The sequence below is a fragment of the Thamnophis sirtalis genome, unplaced genomic scaffold, assembly GCF_051295495.1.
Source record: "Thamnophis sirtalis isolate CommonGarterSnake01/CBP01778 unplaced genomic scaffold, rThaSir2_p1.2 scaffold_13, whole genome shotgun sequence".
Taxonomy (NCBI): domain Eukaryota; kingdom Metazoa; phylum Chordata; class Lepidosauria; order Squamata; family Natricidae; genus Thamnophis; species Thamnophis sirtalis.
In genome coordinates this window covers 30,517,239-30,539,398 of record NW_028261393.1, presented here as the reverse complement: position 1 = coordinate 30,539,398, position 22,160 = coordinate 30,517,239, and the positions used below count along the sequence as shown (strand labels likewise).

The 22,160-nt window shown below is 43.8% G+C and overlaps 1 protein-coding gene across 17 annotated transcripts in view; it reads right to left on the bottom strand.

The window, feature by feature from the left end:
- Nucleotides 1–22,160, bottom strand: part of MACF1 (microtubule actin crosslinking factor 1) — a 362,565-nt gene that overhangs the window by 140,544 nt on the left and 199,861 nt on the right. For 12 of the 17 annotated variants that reach the window (XM_087728267.1, XM_087728270.1, XM_087728274.1 and 9 more), the window contains exons 36-44: nt 14,867–20,056; nt 13,947–14,096; nt 12,300–12,515; nt 9,868–10,017; nt 8,301–8,495; nt 5,913–6,071; nt 5,021–5,254; nt 4,454–4,675; nt 2,725–3,261 (exon numbers count right to left, since the gene is read on the bottom strand). In XM_087728267.1, the coding sequence (XP_087584393.1) occupies nt 2,725–3,261; nt 4,454–4,675; nt 5,021–5,254; nt 5,913–6,071; nt 8,301–8,495; nt 9,868–10,017; nt 12,300–12,515; nt 13,947–14,096; nt 14,867–20,056 (7,053 nt within the window). The remainder of the gene's footprint in view (nt 1–2,724; nt 3,262–4,453; nt 4,676–5,020; nt 5,255–5,912; nt 6,072–8,300; nt 8,496–9,867; nt 10,018–12,299; nt 12,516–13,946; nt 14,097–14,866; nt 20,057–22,160) is intronic. The other 5 variants (XM_087728280.1, XM_087728282.1, XM_087728283.1 and 2 more) reach the window with 2 other exon arrangements.

Here is a 22,160-nt window from a genome sequence, read left to right as displayed (position 1 = left end):
TTGGATTCTTGGAGACTGCCAGAAGTCCCTGCATTTTCTTTGCCAAGGTTTTTCAGAAGCAGCTCGTCCTTCCTGCCTTCTTCTTAGTGCTGAGAGAAAGTAACTGGCACAAGGTCAGCCAGCTAGCTTCACACCCAAGGCAGGACTGGAATTCACAGGCTCCCTGATTGTAGCCTTTACCAATAAACCAAACTGGCTCTTTTAAAAAGGTATTTAAACATTCATAAACTCCAATAAAATAAGAACATGACAACCAAGAAAACAAGAATTAATAAAGCAAGCTTTCCTCACAGAGGAAGGCAAAGGTTACCAGCATACAGAATATTCCCCAAACATCAGTTAACCAGAGAGATGAACTGGTTCTAGGAAAGTCATCCTTAACCCTAAGAGTGAAAAAGTATTTGGTCTTTTCTGATTTTCTGAAGTTTTGCATGTTTGCAGCTGTAAATTATCAGTTTCCTGTGGGTCCTGTTATAATATGTAAAATATTGAAGGACCATACTGAACCAAAGTGTGATGCTAGTTTCATTTATTTCATAAAGAAAGCTATCTTGCATGTTTTAGTTTCAAATTGATTATTCCTGTTTTAGCTGCAATAATTGCTCAATGGTGCAGTGGTTAGAATGCAGTATTGCAGGCTAATTCTGCCCACTGCCAGGAGTTCCATCCAGGTAGACTCAGCCTTTCATCCCAGTTAAATGAGGACCCAGATTGTTGGGGAACAATATGCTGACTCTGTAAAATCGCTCAGAGAGGGCTGTAAGGCACTGTGAAGCGGTATGTAAGTGCTATTCTTAGTGCTATTTCATGCCATAATCAATTGTCACTCCTATCACTGAATAGGAATTTGGCCCAGTCCTCTGCAGAGAGCCAATATATGAGGGTTTTCAAACATCAACTTTCCTTTCAGATCTACCACCATATTTGTAAGAACTTTGGATTCTGGCTTGGCCATTCCAAAACATTTGAATTTGCTCCATGTTGAGTCTCTTGCAGTCTCAATGGTATTTCTTGCAGATATTCCTGTGCACCAGTGTTGCTACTTTCCTGTTGTTTGAAACCAGTCTGTGTGATCTACTTGCAGCAGCTAATCACTGTTTCTTCAGCTTCTTTGCAGAGATGACACTTGCTGTCTGTTGCTGTCTTCTCAATTCTCGATTTGAAACATTTATGCTTACGGCTTGGTCTTGTGCAGCTAATTAATCCCTCTGTCTTTTTCTTCAACTTTCTGCTTTTAGCCATTACTAGATTTTGTTCTTATCTGCTTTGCCTGCTAGTTGTTGCTGTTGTTATTGTATATGTATATACTGGCCATGTAATATATTGCCTTGCCATGTTTCCTTTCTATTCTTCATTTGGTCTTTCCTGTAGGGCAGTTTGGTCTCCCAAGTACTCAGTAAGCCTTCAATGAGGTACTGGCTTCAGTGCATTTCCTTCACTCTCCTTCAGATATTCTTTCTTCTTCTTCAACTGTCTGGAATACCTGCAACTTTCCATGCCCACCATGCTCCTTCCTTAGTCAATGTTGGTGAGTGGATGATTTTTCTCACCTTCCTATCCAGGACTTTTAGTTTTGCTTAGGTCCTGTCCAGTATTCCAGTTGTGCATCTAATGACCAGAATTGTCCAGGTGTTAATTGCCTTGATGGTATTTCTTGCAGTGAGTTTGGGCTTTAAAACCTTCTTCACTCTCCTAATATATTCACTTCTAACCTTCTTCTTGAATTCAGTTATCAGCTTGAAGGATGCCCAGGTATTTGTAGCAAATTGTCTCCATTCAGGCTTTTGATGATATTTCCAAAGGATACTTTGATTCCTTCAATTTTTACTATTTTTTACTATTTTATCTGCTGATGGTAAGGGTAGCAGATTTGTCCAGCCCAAACTCCACTGCAATATCTTGGCTGTATATATCCGGAAAGTGATGATCAGGGATTCTATTTCAGATGGTATTTTTCTATACAGCTTCAAATTGTCCCGGTAAAAAGAAGATGGGATAGCCCGTCAGATGTTTTTGATATTGGTAGCCATTGCCTGACTTCTTCAGTGTAATATGGAGCACTGATGTTCTTCTTAGGGCGCAATGGTTTTCAGCTTGATATGATCCCATGAATCCCATTCCTATCTAGTAAATTTCTGATGGTAGAATTATGAAGACTGGTTTTTGTCAAAGAGAGGCCCACAGATCCCTCAATGCTGTTCAGTATTATTTTTTTAGGTTTCCTGACACACTTATGTGACCACGTATGCCATGGCCCTCAGATCTGTGTAGTGAGAACTTCACTGTTGGTGAAGTTTGTTTTATAAGATGAGTTTGACACAAAATAGCATGACTATTTAATGAAATAACTGGCCCCAGTTATCCTTTCAATTAGATTGAACAGGAGGACAGTTGCATTCCCTCACTGGCATATGCAAAAACTCAGGCAATCTGCCAGTAGGCAAATACTTTTCCACAATCACAATTATTCTAACCACTTGCGGCTTTGAGGATGTCATAGAACAGGGGTGTCAAACTCACAGCATCACATTGTCATCATGTGACATATCACGACTTTTCTCCCATTTGCTAAACTGGGGGTAGGCGTGGCCAGTGCGTGACGCATCCGACCTGCACTCTACATGTTTGACACCCCTGTCACAGAAGAAATGAAAAGAAACTGGGGAGCAGATATGATGGGCTACTCAGAGAAAATCACCCTTTCCTTTTAAAGGTTTCTCCTACCTTAGAGTGGAGGGTGCCATATCTCCTGTTGGCGTCTTCCAGTTTGCTCTTCACTAATGTGCTGGTGGCTAATATCTCAGGGCATGGCTCCCCTCCACTTGCAGCAGCCACAGCCTCCTCAGCATCCCACACTTTGTGCCCTGACATCGTGATAAAACGTAAGTCCCCTTTGTGGGAAATTACATCTTCAGAGAAGCTACTCTGCTGCAGGAGCACAGGCTGAAGGGACTCAAGGCTGCCGTCCCCTGCACACATCTTCTCCAAGTCTTGCTCGGCCTGTTCCAGCCAGGCTGCAAACTCTTGGTGGTCCCGCAAAAACTTCTGCAGCTCATCACAGAGCGTCTGGGCTTGTTTGAGCTGCCCTTCTGTCTGAGACAGGGAAGCAGCATACTGGTCCTTCAGCTCTTCTAGCCTTCTTTGCAGATTCTGCTTCTCTTCCAGTGTAAGATTGTGGTTTTGTTTGTCCAGGAAACTCTGGGCTGACTGTGTGGCTAGAATGACCTCTTGCTGGTGAGAAAGAAGCTCTTGGTGATGGACCTGGAAAGAAAACATAAAAAACTACATCAAAAGCATATCAAAATCAAGCTTCCAATGGAAAATTCAAAGCCAGACCCTGCAGGCCAGGAAGAGAATACTGGTTCTTATAGTTGTCCCAGATTTGGCTCATTTCTTCCCAACAGAGGAAGCCCAAGATGGTTCTAGTTCTATACTTGTTATATACATATACTCAGAAATGCGTCCAGGGCTGCTTCCAAACAACACGGAATGCATCCTAGTGGAGTGTGATACAAACAAACAGTGGATGCCAATCAATCTCACTGACGGAAAGGGGACCCTGATCAGTTGCCCCACTGATGTCAGGAGGGACACTTGGAGGCAAACTTCACAATCACCTCAGTAAATAGATGATCTGGAGTTGGAGCAGGCCCCAAACTATCTACTAATCCAGACAACGGCAGCACTTTGATCTGTGTTAAAGAATGAACTGAAAGCCAAGGATGGCCGCTATGAAATGGGCGAGATGGACGCTGCCTCTCAGCCTTGAGCGTAAGTAATGGTGATGCCGCAATTGAGTCATTATTCTCAGAGAAACGCCCAGGACAGTTAACAGGGATGAAGAAGTGGGCTTTGAGAATGTTCTGGGACAGAATGTTCAATTCTAGGACTCCCACACTACCGAAAGATTTGCATTTGGTTTCCAGAAAAGGACTAGGATGCATTCCAGGTTAGGATTAGAGCCAAGGCATCAAAAATCTACACCAGGGGTGTCAAATTCAAGGCCCAGGGGCCGGATCCGGTCCACGGGGTACTTAGATCTGGCCCTGGAAACAGCAAAGGACTGGCCGCGGTGCTTCTACCAGTGAAAACGGAGCTCGGGACAGCTGCATGCGGCCTCCCGAGCTCCATTTTCACTGGCAGAGGGTTGCAGGAGGCCATCGCAGCTGAAAATGGAGCTTAGGAGCCTGTTTTTGCTGACAGAGTGCTTGCTTGAGCCACAGCAGATGCCCCCGACACGAATGACGTTAAGCTGGCCATGCCCACCCTGGCCACGCCCCCTCCCGGGCCCCCTCGAGATCAAACACAACCCTGATGCGGCTCTCAATGAAATGGAGTTTGACACCCCTGATCTACACAGAGTGGGAAACTGGGAGACACTGACTAAAAATGAAGTGACACAAATGGATTCCTAGCCGAGCCAGGATGTTACTCAGTGAATAGATGCACCAACCTTCAAACTCGTGTAGTGTAAATCAAGATTCTCTTCAACCATTTCCAACAAATGGCCATCAGGAGCATCTTGGACTCTTCCATCTCCATGTCTTCTACCATCTTTTCCCACTGACCACAATTTATCTTCTGGGACCCCTCTAGACTTCTCCACTGATGCCACCCAGTGTAGAAGGGATTCAATCTTACTCCGATTTTCTTCAAAGTCTTTAATAACTCTAACCTGGGAACAAATTTTTGAGAGAAGAAACAAAGTAGAAAAATTCCATGGATATGAATAAAGTGTTGCTGCTGGAGCAGGCTGCTTGGAACAGGCTGGGCAGCAAGGATAATCACTTTCTTGAGCACCTGCTATCGTAGTTTTGACAGACTCTGCAACAATCAACTGATGTGTATTTACATAATTGCATCCCCTCTTAAAATCTGGTGACTGAACCGGAGGTAGAGGTGGAGGAGAGACCATCCAGTCCCCTCTCCTACTCAATGCAGGACCCACCATGGCTTCTCTAACAGGGGATCCTCTGGCAATAAAAGAGCTGAAATTACCCAGCTGGTAGTTCTGTCCTACCTTTTCTGTCTGTTGTTGCATCACAGAGTTCACAGCACTTTCAAGCTCCTTCTGGGCGGCCTCCACCCTCTCCTGCAGAGACAGGTACCGCCCCTGAGCCTGGTGGAGCTTTTCTTGCAGGGATTCCAGCTCTCCAAGGGGAAGGTTGATTCTGTTCTCCTCCAGAAAGTCCTCTGTTGCCTTCAAGACACTTGTGAAGGAAGCCGTCCGGCTGTGCAGGCTCCGACGCAGGTCCTGGAGAATCACAAGCGAAGCCTTCTGCAAATTTCTAGGAATTGACTTTCAAGGCTGGCATTCTGACTCTCTTCCCATCATCTTTTCCAACAGACTCAGTCAAAAAGATCCCTCGAGCCACCCATTACATTTTGATTTTATTTATTTATCCAACCCACCAAGCAGACTAGATGAGAAAATCAACTTCCCAGGAAAGCAAAATCTACTTTTATTGAGATTGGTGGCAATAAACAAATCCTGCAGGTCTGACTGAGCTGTATCTGCTTCCCCTTCTTATCCTCCTGTGAATCAGGGAGGCCCCTGCCTAAGCCTCTTCCCCTTATTATCTTCTAGTTCTGGGCTTGAGAAATCCTCCAGCCCCCTTTGCCTAAGCAACGGTTCTTGCATGTCTCCACTGAGGTGGTCTTCCTTGCCCTCTAACAGGGTTTCTCAACTTTGGCAACTTCAACATGTGTGCACTTTAACTGCTGGCTGGGGAGTTGTGGGAGATGAAGTTCACACATCTTAAAGTTGCCAAGGCTGTCTAACACCACTTAAAGTCTCGATGGTCCCCACATGGAGAGCATGATGGGAGAGGGAAGCCAGAGTATGGCACCTGCCAGGCACCAAGAAAAGCTCCGTCTTTCACCCCAGGGTCTTCTGGAAGTCTCATGCTTACGGTCACGTCTTTCTGGTTGTGTTCCAGGACGGAGAGGTCTTCCCCTGATGCCCCTGCTGTGGCTGCTTGGGAACCCTGCAGCTGGGCCTCTGCCTGATCCATCCAGGTGCACATCTCCTGCAGCTTGTGGTCTCGTATGGCTTGTTGTTCTTGCAGTGTCTATATGGCAAGAGGGAGTTTTTAAAAATGAAGGAAGGGATTTGTTAAGGCTTATCAGTTAAACAAATAAAAAAACAAATAAGGTCAGAGAAAATGTAAAACAGAGAAACAGAAGTGCTTGGAGGACAAGATGCATTGTCTGTCTCTTGCTCTCTCTTGCTCACCTGCACCTTTCCTCTTCCATGTCAATTTTACAAGTATGACTCAACTCATACCGTGGGAGGGAAGGGTGGGAGGAAAGAAATGGATGAAGGCAATCAGATGATTGTCCCCAGCCTAAGAAAATACCTAAGTCATTTTTTCTTTGCAGTCTTGATGGGGGAAAGGGCCACATACAATGACTTTGCACAACTGCAGTGACCTACAAGAGGTCGTTCCTGAGACAGCCCGTGTGTGTTTGGGTGTGTGAAGGAGAGCAAGGCAGAGAGAGATTCCACACCAACAGATGCCTTTTGGCCAGCCTTCCCCAACTAGCTGTTTCCAGTGGTGTTGGACTTCAACTCAGACCATCCAGACAGGCTGGAGATTGTGGGAGTTGAGGTCTAGCACACTTGGAGGGTGCTGGGTTAGGAGAGGCTGCTCTGGGCACAGAGTAACTTTAAGGTGATTGAGCATGATGTGTGACCCTGGACCATCCTTCTGTCAATGCTTGGTCCCTTCTGATCCTTGGCCAAATGAGTTGTCCTGCTTTCTCTGGCAGTCTTAAGCCAAACAACAGAAGCAGTTTGAGAAAGGGAGTAAGAGAAGCTCTCCTCAAAAGTGCTCTTCGGCAGTGTAAGGAGATCTTCTGCATTAGGGATGAGACACATTCAATCTGAAAAGGCAAAGCACATTGGTTAATACACACAGAGACAAGAGGCAGAACAGCACAGTGGGACAGAGGCCACTGCTGAACAAAACTCCCTTTCCCTGAAAAGGGGAGGTGGGCAGAGGATGGGTGAGCAGCAGAAACAGGATTGTGCCCAGAAGCGTGGAGGAAGGTGGGCAGTCCAAAGAGAAGGTGTCAAGGTTCAAGGAGGCTGGGCTGAAACCCAGAAGCTCCTTTGGGGTCAAAATTAGAGCGAAAAAGAGGTTTTGATCATCTGAGCAGGGAAAGAATCCCTCTTCCCTCTTCAACTGCAGCCTTTGCAAAAGTTACCTTCTTGCTCAGATTGGGAATGAAATTCTCCCCCCCCCCCCTGCATGCATATATACAGGCACGCGCGTACATGTACACACACACACACATACACACACCAGTTAATTTAAAAATATAATCATCCCTGCCCTGCTTCTCTCTAGCAAGGAGAGGAACCCAGTCACCTCTGCCCCCACCCAAACAGGGATGTTGGCTTAAGATTTTGTGCTAATATATTTTTTTTACTGGTTGGGAAATTTCTCCTTAATTCTAGGTTGGATCTCTCCTTCATAAGTTTCCATCTGTTGCTTCTTGTTCTGGTGCTTTGGAGAATAGGTCACCCCCCTTTTTCTTTGTGGCAGCCCCTCAAATATTAGAACACTGCTATCATCTCCTTCTTTTCACTAGACTACACATACCCAATTCCTGCAACCGTTCTTCATGTTTTAGCCTCCAGTCTCTTGATCACTTTGTTGTTCGTTTCTGCATTCTTTCTAGGGTCTCCACATTGGTTTTGTATTGTGGTGAATTGTTGGCAGTATTCCAAGTGTTGTCTCACCAAGACAGCATAAAGTGGTACTAAAATTTCCCGTGATCTTGATATTATTGCTCTGTTGATGTTGCCTATGACTGCATTGGCATTTTGTAAAGACTCTGGCTAATCTTGGCGTCACGCTCTATCTGTTGCGACCTCCCTTCTCTGCCTGTCTCTCCTCCCAGCCTCTAGACCAGGGCTGTCAAACTCCCATCTGATGGGCCGGATGCATCACGCGCTGGCCATGCGAAGGGGAAAAAAGTCCTGATACGTCATGAGTTTGATCCCCTGCTCTAGACATTCTGCTTGTCTTCCTTGCCCAAGACAGTTCTATCCATCCACCCTTCCTGATCAGCAGTGCCAAAAGAAGGAATCCTTTTTGTCCTGAACTCATTCAATGAGACTAGCCTAAAGGTTTTGCAAAGTTCAGCAGGAGCACCACTGCTTCATCAAGAGTAAAAGCCACACATGCACACACAACTACAACCACACTGTTCCTTATCAAGGACAAGGCAGCCCTGAAGAGGGAAGTCCACCCCATCATCTCCTCCATTAGCTCTACTGGCTGGAGACAGACCTGGAGGACCTCAGTGTGGGCGGTCACTCTCTCGGACAACTCCCGAAAAGTCCTCTGCAGGTCATTCAGCAGCCTCAGCAACTGCCCGCTTTGCTCAGTGTTCAAGTCTTGCATGTGCTCAGAAATGAAGAACTGGATATTCAAGGCCATCTCATCAAGTTGAGTTTTAGTCTCTGTGATGGGCTTTGCCAGTTCCTGGCCATATCAAGAGAACAGAAAGAGAAACTGTTAGCAGGGCAAATTATTCTTAGGCTGGGCAGAAATTACTCAACTGGAAGAAACCATACTACAGCATCATCTGAGGTTCGGTTCATTGGATTTCTTTTTGCTCTGAAAGTCAGCTTCCATTGTGTTCTGTCTCTGGACAACAATAAACCAACATCCCTGGTCTGTTAGACTCCAAGAGTTTGTTTCCTTGGAAATCATCAAGGTAGTGCATACCACAGGGCAGGGTCTTTCAGTGACATCATCCAGAGCTCAATTACATCAATTAGGATACATATATCATGAATTAGCCATGCCTCTTTTAGAACACCACCATAACTGCAAGTGCACTGGAGATGTTTTTCCTGCCATAAGATTAAACATTTTAATGGCACAGTCCTGTATTCAAACCATCTTTCGTTTGTAGCTTCGGTAATTAAAAGCTAACTTCTTACAGCTTTCAGTTCTTTCTCTGCCACCAGGAGAAAGAAAAAGATCTAGCAGCCCTTAATAAAATGAGATCCAGTGCTGCTCTCTTTTACCCAAAGGAAAGTAAGTCCTAACTTGCTGCATTGCTCTGGAGCTCTTTTTGCAGTTCAGGGAAGTAACCCATGTCTAACAGCATTTGGCTGAAACAGGGGACTCCCTCTTTTCATGAAAGTGGCACCACAAATGTCTCTGTCTCGGGAGGAAGTTTCTTGAAAGGAAACTTTTTCTCAATCTCCATATCAAGAGCCTGCAGAATTCATCACCATAGATGGTTACAACCCAAAAAAGTCACTGCAGATTATAATGGGTCCTGGTCCAAAGCAAAATTTATAAATGTAAACACATGGATGATAGGTTTCTAGCCATCATTCGTCCATCCCTCACCCCATCCCACTGACAGGCCAAAAGCTCCAGTTGCCAGAAGGGAGACAGATCGGATGAGTCCAAGTTTTGTGGAGAAGAACAAGGGAACTGGCACAAAAACCCATGACCTTTTGCCTGGAAAGACAGACGGTAACTTCAAGTATCAGAAAGGCAATTCTGGCCATTGGATGCCAGCAGCCAAAGGCCTGTGACCTTCCCCTGGGAAGTATCTCCCATCAGACCCTCCAAGGGCATCCGGAAGGTCAATGTCAGTCATGTACAATGCTAAAAGAGCCATGCAGCTTAGTTCCAAAAGCTGCCTTCAGCATCTGGTGATATTTTGCAAGCTCAAACAACTAACAGGAGAATGAATGATGGTGGTGAGGTCTCAAGAGATGAAGGAAGCCTGGTTAATGAAATGTCACCTCCACCTATTCCTACCCACCCATCCCGTCCCAAAACTGCAATGTTCTCTTGCAGAGAACCTTAACCTGGCAGTTGCTATGGCTACCTTGCATCGCTGAAGGTAGGGGGTCCAGCTTCCGCCCTTCATCCCAGCATTGGATTCAAGGACATCGAGTTGCTGGGTGGAGTCTGCCACCCACTTCAGCAGCCCTTGCGATTTGCCATGGAGTTCAGCCTGCTGACTTTGGATTTTAGCCTCAGAATAAAAAGAGAATAGAGAATTAAAACCGCTATTTAAACACGAAAGCAAAACAAAGTTAGCAAAAGGCATCAAATCTAGCAGAAACAGTCACCCTTTCAAGAGATGGGATAATTCTGAAATGAAATCAATGCCACAAAGGGAGGCTTTCCCTCAGAACTCTTCTTGTAAGCAGGCTCACAAAAGAACTGCCAGAAAGCTACTTACACATTCTAAGTAAGTGCAGAAAAACAACTGAAGAAAAAAGAGGAGTCCCTTTCTCAAAGACTTCTTGCCACAGGGACAGAAAGGTACCAGAAAGTGGGAGACCATGAGTTCAAATCCCGCCTTGGCCATGAAAGCCAAATGGGCGACTTTGGGCCAGTCCCTTCCTCTCAGTCCAACCCACCTCGCAGGGTTGTTGTTGTGGGGAAAATAAAAAGAAGAAGACGTGTTGGATATGCTTGGCCCTTGAGTAATTTATGAAAATAATAAGTGGGATACACATGAATGAATGAATGAATGAATGAATGAATGAATGAATGAATGAATGAATGAATGAATGAATGAAAAGAAATCAGTGTTTGGATGGATCCCCACAAATAAAGGCAGCTCCTTAAGCCGGTCATAAACTCAGACAAGGACATTCTGTTGGAAGAAGAGGCTCCAACTGCCTCACAGAATTAGACCTTCCTGGCATTCAGCTGCCATGTTCCTCACCCAGCTCCAGTCAGTAGAAAACCATCCGGGCAAGCCTTTCGTTGGCCCCATGACTGATCCCTCCCCCATCTCTCTTTGGTGTCTCCTGACGTCCCCACCACAGGTGGCAAAATGGCTTGAAGGCATTCCTGGATGGTGCTGAAATGAGGAGGAAGGTGCCACTTTGATGCTGGGCAGCCATGGGTGATTTTGGCTGGGTGTGGGGGCTACACACCATGCGGATACAGAGGAAAAGGCTGTGGTCCGTGAGAGTGGGGAATGGCCTAGATGCCTCCCTTTTGGGATGGAGGTAAAATTTGGCAGCAAAGAAGGGAACCTTTCATTTAACACAGCAGTAACAAATAACAGAGAAGCCCAGGAGCCATTAATGAATTGGTTCCAGTCAGCCATCTTTTTTCCATCTCAAAATAAAGTTCCTCCCATCTAACCAAATGAGCTCCTTAATGCTACAGTATCAGGTTAGTGTGAGAATGCAAGTACGTGCGGGTAATATATTTATCTATAAATTTTATATAATATAAAAAATTGTCAGATAAGTACCCACTGTTAGGGATGTAATCCTAGTCTTAGGTTGGCAAGATAGATAGATAGATTATATATATATATATATGTATGTATGTATGTATGTATGTATGTATGTATGTATGTATGTATGTATGTATATATATATATATATATATATATATATATATATATATATATATATATATATATATATATATATATATATATATATGTATATATATATCATGATTGAAATAATGTATCTGTCACTTTAAATGCTCAAATGAGATGTGATTGGATGCTGTTGCTTTAATCAGCCATAAGAGGGAGTAGGAATTGCTACTGTTTGTTCCTGGTTGTTCCTGTATGTTCTCCATGCTTGTTATTGGAGTTGAATACTGTATATTGGATGGTGGCTACTCTGTATGTTAGTTACCTGTCTACATGGTGAATTGTGAGTTGAGCACCCATAAACCAACGTGTTGTATCATAGACTGTGTATATAATTCAAGACTACTTATCGTTTGTTTTGGAGAATGTTTATCCTACTTTATTTTTGTTAATGCAAGTAAAGTTATCCTTGTTTTAATTTCGGCGGTTGTGATTGATAGTGTGACTATTCAGCGGCACCTCCTTTGCTACCTTCTGCTTCTCAACTCTAGTCTCCAAAAGGAGAGATACTTAACACCCACCTCACATTCAGTATTTATCTATGCCATTTCCTTGTACCAACATGCTATGTATGAAAAACAGAAGCAGTATTCTACTGCAGGAAGTGTACTTTAACAGCCATTTCTTACTTTATGAACTAAACTGCAGCAAATTTTATTGCAACAGGGCCTCCAAAATCCAGCTGACTTTATGATGTTGGCCTCCAAATGCCCACTTTCGGTTTATGGAAAAAAATTCCCAGATCAACTGCTCTGTATCAGGTGTGAAGAAAAAAAGCACATAGAATAACCATCATCTTTCACTTTCACCCAGCCTTTCTCTAGATAGTCTGAGTGCCAGGATTGTCCTACATTTGATAAATTGTTCCCACCAGGAATGTGTTTGGCCCTTAAAGAAGGCAATACCTTTTCTGCTTCTGCTGCAGTGCAAAGGTTTAGCAGCCAAGAAGTCAGGACATCACGGACGGAGCCAAAAGACTTCAAAAGAGTCTTGGCATCCTTCTCCAAAGCCTTCAGTAATTGCTCCGGGACCTCCTGAGGAGAGCTGGCCACAAGCCCTTCCACAGCTTCCAGCTCCTGATTCATAGGCGCTGACAGATCCTTCAGTTCCCCATCCAAGGCCTAAGAGGAAAAGAATGCTGTTAGCCTAAGCAAAGCAAAGTCTTTTCCAAGTCTGAAATAAACCTCTGCCTGCCCATTCTAGGTCACCCTAACCTGCCGGAGCAGAAGAGCCACAACTACGGCACTGGCTTCACTGTCCGAGCAAGAAAATAAATGGGAGCCAAACCACTGAATATCAACCCTTCAGGTTTTGCTCCTCTTTCCAAGGCTAAAGTGTCATTAAATGTAAGTAATTAGAGGAGACAGGGCTTAAAAGAGTGCTTCTTAACTGAGGTCTGTAAGAATCAGAAGGCACAATGTGGCTTTTATATCTTTCCCTGCACAACTTTTATTTTTGGAGAAGGGAGAAAAAAGGCAGTTAAAAATACAACACTTTATAAATGTGCTCCAAGAGTGTCCAGAGCCCAGTCCAAATGGACAAACAAGGCAGGAAGCAGCTCCATTCTCCCAGCCTTATTCATCAAGAGCAGGACTCAGCCACCAGCAACTCCAAGTCCATCATCTTTGTGATTAGCTATAGAGTCCACCCATTTCACATTCTTGGCCCAGTGGACTCAAGTGCATGAAGGCAACTTGGGAAGTGAGAGAAGGGAAGAAGGACAGACAGACATGGAGAGCTGCTAACCATTTGGAAACTGAGGCAAGGATACATCTCTAACCTCCCCAGTTGACCTGCTTTTGACAGAACCATATTTTTCTAGTCCTAGACATACTGGTACATCCCAAAGACTGGTGACTCCACCTAACTGGCAGAGGCGAGTGGGCTGCAAGGAGGAGTTGGAAAGGCCCTGGGATCCACGGGGGAAATTTCCAGGGCTTGGAAGCTGCTAATTTGAGCCAAGGGATCCTTCAATCCCTGGAATAACAGTCTCTTCTCTGACTTATAAACTCTCAGGTCAAAGCACTTGGCTTTCCTTAGGTCCCCTGTTGCCAGTCGCCCAGGAAGTAAAGGAAGAATGAAAAGTGGAGCAGGGCATCCTGCTTTAACCAACCCGGTTTTGTGCTCACAGGAGCAGCTAAGGCCCAAACCAACACGGCTCCTAGTCCCAGCCTCAGTTGACTACCTAGCCCTCCTGTAGATGTCCTGCCTGCTGAGAGCCATGAAGATGGCCTTGGGGTTCAAGAGCCATTCCTAAACCAAAAAGGGCAAAGGCATTCCTTAAGCCCCGGGGAAGAAGAAAGCAGCAGGAAGAGGCTCGGGCTGGCTCCTCCATGATTCCCTGGGGTATAAGAGGGAGGGGAGGGAAAATGCAGGCAGAGTTGTCAAATTCTGTTACCGAAGCCTACAGTTCTAGCCACCCTGTGGAATCAGTTTCCTGATTTGGACAATCTCGTAGGGCTGACACAGCCGTGTCCTCAAGCCGAGCAAGAGACTGGCCATGTGAGACATGAGCATGCCTTTTTCCTGAGGTCAGGGCCTGCTTCTCTTACCTCAGCCTGGCGAAGAAGCTCCTGCAGCCCTTGGAGGTTCAGCTCCGCCAGCTGAACCCTCTGCATGCGCATCTCAATGCTCCGCACTCTGGAGAGCAGCGCAAGCAGCCTTTCATCATAGTTCAGGCAAAGCCACTTGCTAAATGGAGCCTGGAAGAGCAGGAGAGAAAGAGCAGGGCTCTTTGTATAGGAGGGATATGGACTGAGAAGCATCTCTTTTCCTTTTGGACTTTGTTACATTTATACACTATTGCTTCTTTCTGAAAATACCCCAGTTTCTTTTCTTTCAATCACATTTTTTTCAATTAAAGATCATTTTTCAAAACTCTAGCAAAAATTTCTCTGGAATGTCCTCACCTTCTTAGATCCTTTTTCAAAAATGTTTACTAATTAAATTGACAATATTCCAGCATTGTATTAAACTAGTTTTTGTATTTGTCCATATGAAATTCTGGCTAGGCTTTTAGCTGCCATATTGTTCAATTTAAATATTTTAATGCAGATGTTACTATTTATGCTAGATAATTTACTTTGTTAGCTGCAAGGAGGCAGCAAGTAAATATAATTAAATAAGCAATAATATAAATCAACGATAAAGCTGCATAGTTCTCAGCTTGACAGTTCAAGGAGAAGACAGTGGGATTTGTTTCTGAAGGTTTTTTTGGCAAGATTTCAGAAATGGTTTTCCATTGCCTGCCTCCTAGGGCTGAGAGAGAGGGACTGGCCCAAGGTCACCCATTTGTGCCTAAGGCAGGTCTAGAACTCAGCCTTGCCCAGTTTCGAGCCAGGTCCCTTCACCACTGTATAAGGTGGCTTTCAGACAACTGTCACTAGGTATCTATTTTGTCTTCACAAATATACTAGTTCTCTAATTAAGTCATGAGATATACATGAACAGCCATAAGATTTAAGCTACCTACCTTGGTAGATGTGGAAGCATCTTGACATTTCTCTTCTGTATTTTCAACCACGCAGGAAGAATCATCAACATTCACGACTTCTCTGATTTCTTCTGATTCCTGCTGCGTGCATAGCTTTTCAGAAAAATCATTTCTGCGTTCTGGAAACTCCTTGTCTTGTAGTGTTTGTCCCTCTGGTTCAATATTGTCACTTTCTTGCCTCAACTCTTCTGCTTCTGAAGACATGGACAGCTCTTTATGATCAATGTTTTCATCTTTTCCAAGCGCTTCTTTGACTCCAGCTTCTTTTTGTATGAATGATGTCACAGAGGAGTAAGAACTTAACTTGCCCTCTAATTTTTTTCTGTTCTGAAAAGCTTCTGATTTTGACTCAGAAGACCCCAAGGATTCTGTATACTTGGGTATCTGCTCTTCTGAACTAAAAGACTTTTCCTTTTTTTTAAGCAATATTGGTCCTTCTATGGTATCTGTCAAAGAATCTGTGTAAAGTCTTGCCTTTTGTACACAAACCTCTTCTGGTACATCTCTCTTTTGGACAATGCTCTCTTCAACTCCAACATGTTGCTTCTCTTTCCTGCCTGCTTGATGGTCTTGACTTTTAACTCCACCTTGTTTAAGTGGGCTTGTCACTCCACCAGATGGATTTTCCTGCAAGGATTCTGCAGTGCTAGGGATTAACTCCCCCTTAATACTTCTTCTCATGGTGGTGTCCCTGGAATTTGATGAGGGAGCGGTTTGTTTCTTAATCTTTTTTGCTTTCTTTTTCTTAATGGTTTTTAAGTCAACACTTTCCAAATTGCTGAGTTCATGAGTTTTTAATTCTGAACCTTGATTTGGTAGCTCCATTTTGGCATCCTTAAGCAATTTGTTATCAGCCTGCTTGTTGGATACAATCTTGGTAGAGCCTTGAAAATGTATATCATCATCTTCTTTCTGTTGTTGAATTACAGAACTGTGTTCTTTGGATATCTGCCCCTCTACAGATTCTATGTACAGGGTTCTATTAGCTATTTCAAGGCCAAGGGATACCCAAGCACTTTCTTCTGGCTGAAACACTTTTTCTTTCTGCTCCTGGTCTCCGTAAATTGTGCTACTGTCCACAGGGAAAGTTTCTTCCAGTATCTTTTCAGCCTCTTGATTACTTCTTGTTTGCCTTTCTAGCTTTCCTTTAAAAAGTTCTTTCTTCCTCAACTTATTTTTCTTTTTACTATTTTTTTTCTGGGTCCTTATTCTCAGGTCTTCAACTGGGTCCAACATGAAGGCAAGCTCAGGTGCCAGTTTGTTCTCCTCTAAAAACGGACTGAATGAGCTGTCCACAGTTGAGACAGTAGAAAGGGAAGGGGCAATAGATTCATCTCTCTCCTTCTTCCCACTTGTTTTCAATGAAGTAATGCCGATTTTGGCAGAAGTATTAGAGTATGTTGCTTCAGATGGCATAATTTGTTCTTCACTACTAGGATATTTATGAATGGCCAATGTTTCAGGCTTTGGGGCATCATTTTGTAGCAACCTTTGGGGCTCAGGGCCTTTATGTTCTTCTAAGTCATGTCCACATTTATTGGTGACTGGATCAGGTTCTTGAATTGCACTGGCTAATTTGGGGGTGATTAAGCCTTTTTCAGTGGCCTCTTTCAAGGTTACCCGCTTTCCACTCTCAGCACTAACAATCCCTCCAGTCAAAATCTGATTAATAGCAATGATTTTAACTGTATCTTCATCCAGAACTTCTTTTTCCAGTGCAGATGCCAAGGACAGTCTTTGGCCAGTAGAAGTTTCCAGGATGCCACTTGTGTCTGCCTGAGCCTGCAGCAACCTCAAAGCAAGCATGGGGTCTACTTTGCCAAGTTTAACCGCCTGAGAACACAACAATACATTCCCAGTCACCTCATCTTTTATGTCTTGAAAGGGAATAACTTCTAAGTATCTATGCCCTGACTCAATGTCAATTTTGCTCCTTCTGACCAATTCTGAATGTGGGACCAATCTACAGCTACCTGGATAAAGAATAGCTTCCTTCATTTCAGAAGTGATTGCTGCTTGTTCCATAACTGTTTTGGATATTAATCCTTTCTTAACAGCTTCAGTCAATGTAATCTTCTGTCCAAAACCAGGATCAAATATGCTTCCAGTTGAGGCTTGTATTTCTTGAACTTTTCTTTGAAAATCCGAACTGATTAATCCAAAGGATATGTCTCGAGGCAAGGAGACAATTTTGTTCCTTTCAGGATAAATGGAATGGTGCAGGCATAGGTCTTCTGCCTTTTTGAGATCTTGGTAGAAGTTTTCATCAATCAATTCATGTTCCAGAGCATCATCTACACAAAGTCTCATGCCGGTCTTGTGATGAAGGATGCCTCCGTTGGCGATCTGCTTAGCTAGGAGTCTAAAGGCCTTTTCCTCACTCAGATGTCCCTTTTTTACAGCCTGAATAATGGTCAGTGGTTCATTAGTTTTAGGATCCAAGATGCCTCCTATTTCAGCCTGCAGAGCAATGAGTTTTTCTTTCACTGTGACTTCAGCATATTTGCCTTTATATGCTTTCTCCAGCTTCTTAAGATTTTCTTGGCTGGATTTGTGTATCAGGCCAAGGTTGGAAGCCAAAGTGACAGACATTTTTTTGCCACGTTTGAAATCAACAATTCCTCCAGAAACTATTTGTGCCTCCAGAATTCTGGTAGCAGTTTCTTTATCCAATAGCCCAAACTCAGATGCCTCCTTGATGGAGTAAATGCTTTTGTTCCATGGGTCAATAATACCACTTATAGCTTGATCTGAAGCTAATACTTTTTGGAGAAGGTTCTCATCCATCAATCCTGCACTGATTACTTCTTCCATGGTTAATGACTCAGAGGTCTGTGCATCAAAGAAGCCGCTAAACATTTTCATCTCACCCATCACTTTAATGGCTGTATGGCTGGGCACAGCTCCGCAGGCAATGGCCTCATTCAGGAGCATTTTCTTCCCTGTCTGTTCATGAATTACGCCACCTTCTTGCAGCTGCATTAACAATACGTTCAGGGTGCTGTCTTCTGCAGATAGTTTTGGCAATACAGAACTAGCACTTTGATAGATAGGAACAACTCTTTTGTCTGTGGGCAACTGCTCCCTTTTAATATGTCCATCTACAGGTTTCCCTTCGGCTTGAATAAAAAGGCAATCTCTTGATCCATTTTGCACTTTTCCCATGCTTGACCAGTTGGTAGCCTCTGGCCTATCTACTGCTACTACTTCCTTTTCTAAAATGTGAGATTCTTCCATCTTTTCCAAACTGTCAGCACTCAAATCTCTTTGTCTGACATCATTTTTTCCCATTTCTCTTTCTTGCTCTTTCAATGTCATCTTTTCCTCTTCTGATAGTTGTTTTTCAAGCTTGTCATCTTCCCACTTAACCTCTGTATTCCTAGTTTCTGTTTCAAAATTGGACTTGCATTCTTGCAGCTCCATCCGACTCTTGTTCTGTATCATCATCAAACCTTGCTCTCTTCTGTGGTCATCCATCTCACTTTTGAAGTCTCCTGCAAGATCAGCTCCAGTTTCTTGTTCCTTCACATTCACAAATTCATTTATATCTCCAATTTCCAATTCAATTCTTTTGCTAGGTAGAGAAATGTGGGGTTGCAGATTTTGTTCCTGCTTGTTTCCTGATGCAGATGAATTAAGCCAGAGTTTCTCTAAAATTATTTCATTGTGGGATCCAGTTTCTTCAGTTGTGGCATTCCTGCCAACAGCCTCACACCATTCTTTGGGTTGCATTTTGCTAACTTCTAAGAGGTCAATGCTAGAGCCATTTTCTTTTGCTGGCACCAGGATTTTGGACAGGCTATTTAACTCTCCATCTACCAGAAGCAATTTTTCACCATTGTGGATGTTTATATAGCTGTGAGTCATCAAATAGAACAACATCTTTTCTTCACAGCTTCTTAAGGGACCCTTGTTTTGTTCTCCATGATCTGCTGGTTGAGCATAGGAAGAACTTCTCCTTTGGAAGCTGCTTGAGAGGACAGAAAGGGGAATCCCTGGAATGAAGTCAGGGAGGCAAGTTGATTTTAATGTTTTGGCAACATCTTTATTCAGGATTCCACAATCAGCAGCTTTCTTCCATGAAAATATTTCATTAGTCTCAGCTTTAAAAAGTGCTTTGATGTTTTGCCTGCCTCTTAAAATTTTATCAGCCAGCTCAGAAGTTAGGATACCTTGCTCCAGAGAATCGATAACAGGCACGATCTCTCCTGACTCAGGCCTCACAAGTCCTATAAATGAATGAAGGGATTCCAGGATCATCACTGCAAGTCTTGATGTCACCAGGCCTCCCTCTATCGCTTTCTGCAGTGAACATCTCTCTCCGGTAAGGGTATCTATGATGCCCCCGGTCTGCAGTTGTCTGACCAGAAGATCACAAGCCAGTTTTTGTTTTACTAAGTTATGTCTTACAGCTTCATCCACAGTTAATTGGCAATCGCTTTTGGGGTCCTCAAGGTCACCAGCAAAGAGATGGGCTTCTGGTGATTCCATTGTCATTTCCTTTTCTACTCGTCCTTCATGAACTGCACAGAAGCTGCTTGCTTCTTGGCCTGACTGGACGCTCACCATCCCACCTGACACCTGTTTTATTGGGAGCAATTTCAGTCCTGTTTCCTGGTGAGAGACACGCTGCTGCATCAGGTCATTGAAGCTAATTTTCTCAGCTGAATTTGGGTCAGTCAAAGCCTCCTCACAATATTTCAGACTAGACACCAACTTCTGATGAAAATGATTGGTAATGATGCCTTTTTGAAGAGCATCTTCTAAACCAATTTGCTCATGGCTAGAAGGATCTATAAAACTTCCAGTTAGAAGCTGTATTTGTGCTATTTTTACTCCAGTATTTTCACTGATGATTCCATTTTCAATGGCTGCAACAACAGGATGAAATGGGCTACCTTTGAGTTGGATGTTCTTGACCAGCTGGACAGCATCCTGCATTTCCTCTAAATGTTGGTAGATCTTGCCATTCATTATGTCTGTTGTTAGGCCTTCTGCCAGCGAGAGCTTTTCCCTGGCATTGGGAATCATCAGACCAGTTGTGATCACCTGAGTTTCCAAGAGGAGAAGGCCTGTTTCTTGGTCTAGGAGACCTTTTTGCATGGCGTCAAAAATAGAGAAGACTTCCATTGTGCAAAGATCTAGAACTCCAGCAATAGCCTCATTTCCCTGGGGCAGAGGAGCAGGGAAAGGAAAGAGAAAAAAATCAGAATCACAGTAACAGTGGACCTATAAATGCATCCCAGTCCAAGATGTCTCAGTCATCTAAAGCACGGTGAATACTGAACTAGAAAGCAGATATTAGGTTGGTAATTTATACATTGTATGGCATAACATGGGAACAATTTTGATCTTACAAATTGTTTTCAGTTTGGAGCTCAATTTAACCAAGCAGGGGAGGCACTACTGAGACATTTTGGGTACCCAGCAAGAGCAGCAAAGCAGCAGGAGCATCCTTGCAGCCACTTTCCCCAGGGGAAAAAGACAGAGAAAAGGAGAGAGAAGCATACTAAGAACCACTGCCATGCACTCCTCATAGTCCCCTTTATTCAAAGGAGGAGACAGGAAGCAAAGAAGGACCACAACACAGCTCACCCAAGGAAAGGGAGCAGGAGAAAGCATGCAGCTCCCCAAAGAGGCAACAGGTCCCCTTCTTGCTTTGCAGTTTCACAGCATCCCTTTGACTGGTTTGGGAATGGCAGCCTAGAGGAAGGGATGCAACGAAATGCTTTCTACTATCCAAACATGACTTTTTTTTAATTTCAAGACACTGCAGTTCTTCTAAAGTTAACATGGAACAATCTAAATCGCCTGATGTTTGGGAGAAGTTATTTTGAAGCAATGGAAAGAGCTGGGCTAGAAACCAAGAGATTGTAAGATCTTCTTTTGGCACTATCCCTCATGCTCAGCCCAACCCACCTGGGAGCTTTCAGTCATGGGGAAGAGGGAGCATTAGGTATTATCTCTTGAGTTGTATGAAATATTTTATTTGAATTCATGAGCCACCCAATTTCAAGGGACAATGAAGCTGCATATTCAATATAGTAAATAAACACATGTGGTTTGCCCTTGGAGGACCAAATTACCTGCCTACCATTATCACTATTGTGAACAAATGCTTTTCAATCACATGGGAATTGGGCCTAAGACCACTGCAAATACAATTTTACAAAGTGATCCAAATGACAAAGCTGCAGTTTAAGCCGATAGCCTCCCTCCCGCAATCGAAGTCTGTCATGGAAATGCTGTGTTTTCTCAATCTAGCAGGTCAGCCTTAACTGAGGAGAGGAAGAGAATCTGTGAATCTTTACATCTTGGACGTTTTGGACCATCAAGATTACAGGTCCACGGGTGAAAAAGTTGTGGAGCATTCTTCCGCCAAGAGAGTCTTCCGTTAAACCCAGAACTGCACCCTGTAGGCCTTCTCCTGCTCCCTGGGCCAAGCGAGGCAGAATGGCAGTTCAACTGCAAAGGCCTTCCAAGCCTGCTACCACCACAGCCACAACTCCAGACATGCACAGTCAGATATTAAAACAAGAGGGAAAGAGAAGGAGAGGCGTCAAAAGGCTTCTTACTTACCAGAGTCAGGGGGCTTTGCCGTGAGCAGTTAAAGACAGAGCCTTTAGGTAGCAGCTCAGCCGTATGGCACACACAGTGTGAAAGCTGGGGGTTAGCGTCCGGCATGCGACTGTTTGTTTTGCACAAAAGTAGAAAGAACACCCACACAGGGCCCAACCCACACAACTGCCCCACATTTCTAGAGTGAGAGTTTTGGTGCAAACTCCAGGAAGGTTAGTTTTTCAAAAACAACAACAGAAAATTGTAAACAAGGATGATAGTTATTCTGAATAGTAAATAAACACAAAACAGAAAACAACAGGGACACATCATCATGCTCAATGCAGAGGCTTCTGCTAGTTTTGGTGTTTTGGATGTGCAGCTCTGTCTGCTCCACCCATTGCCTTAAAACTGGAACAATATTTCTGTCCCCCAGCAGAGATGTTTAAGAGGTTCCTTGCAACCGTGAAGCACCCAAACCAAACTTCAGAACTTCATTCTTATTCTCATGTGAAATTGAAAAATGCCTTTTGGATTCCTCTCCCTCCCTCCATTTCCCCAGAACCAATGACAATGTGTTCCACATCAGGCACCCAGAATTATAAAGGCATGATGGTTCCTAAGAGGGATCACAGTGGACAGGAAGAAATAAGTAGGTTTTTCTAGGCTGGGGCAAAAGAGAATTTGGCAAAGGAACCTCAAATTCAGTGGTTAT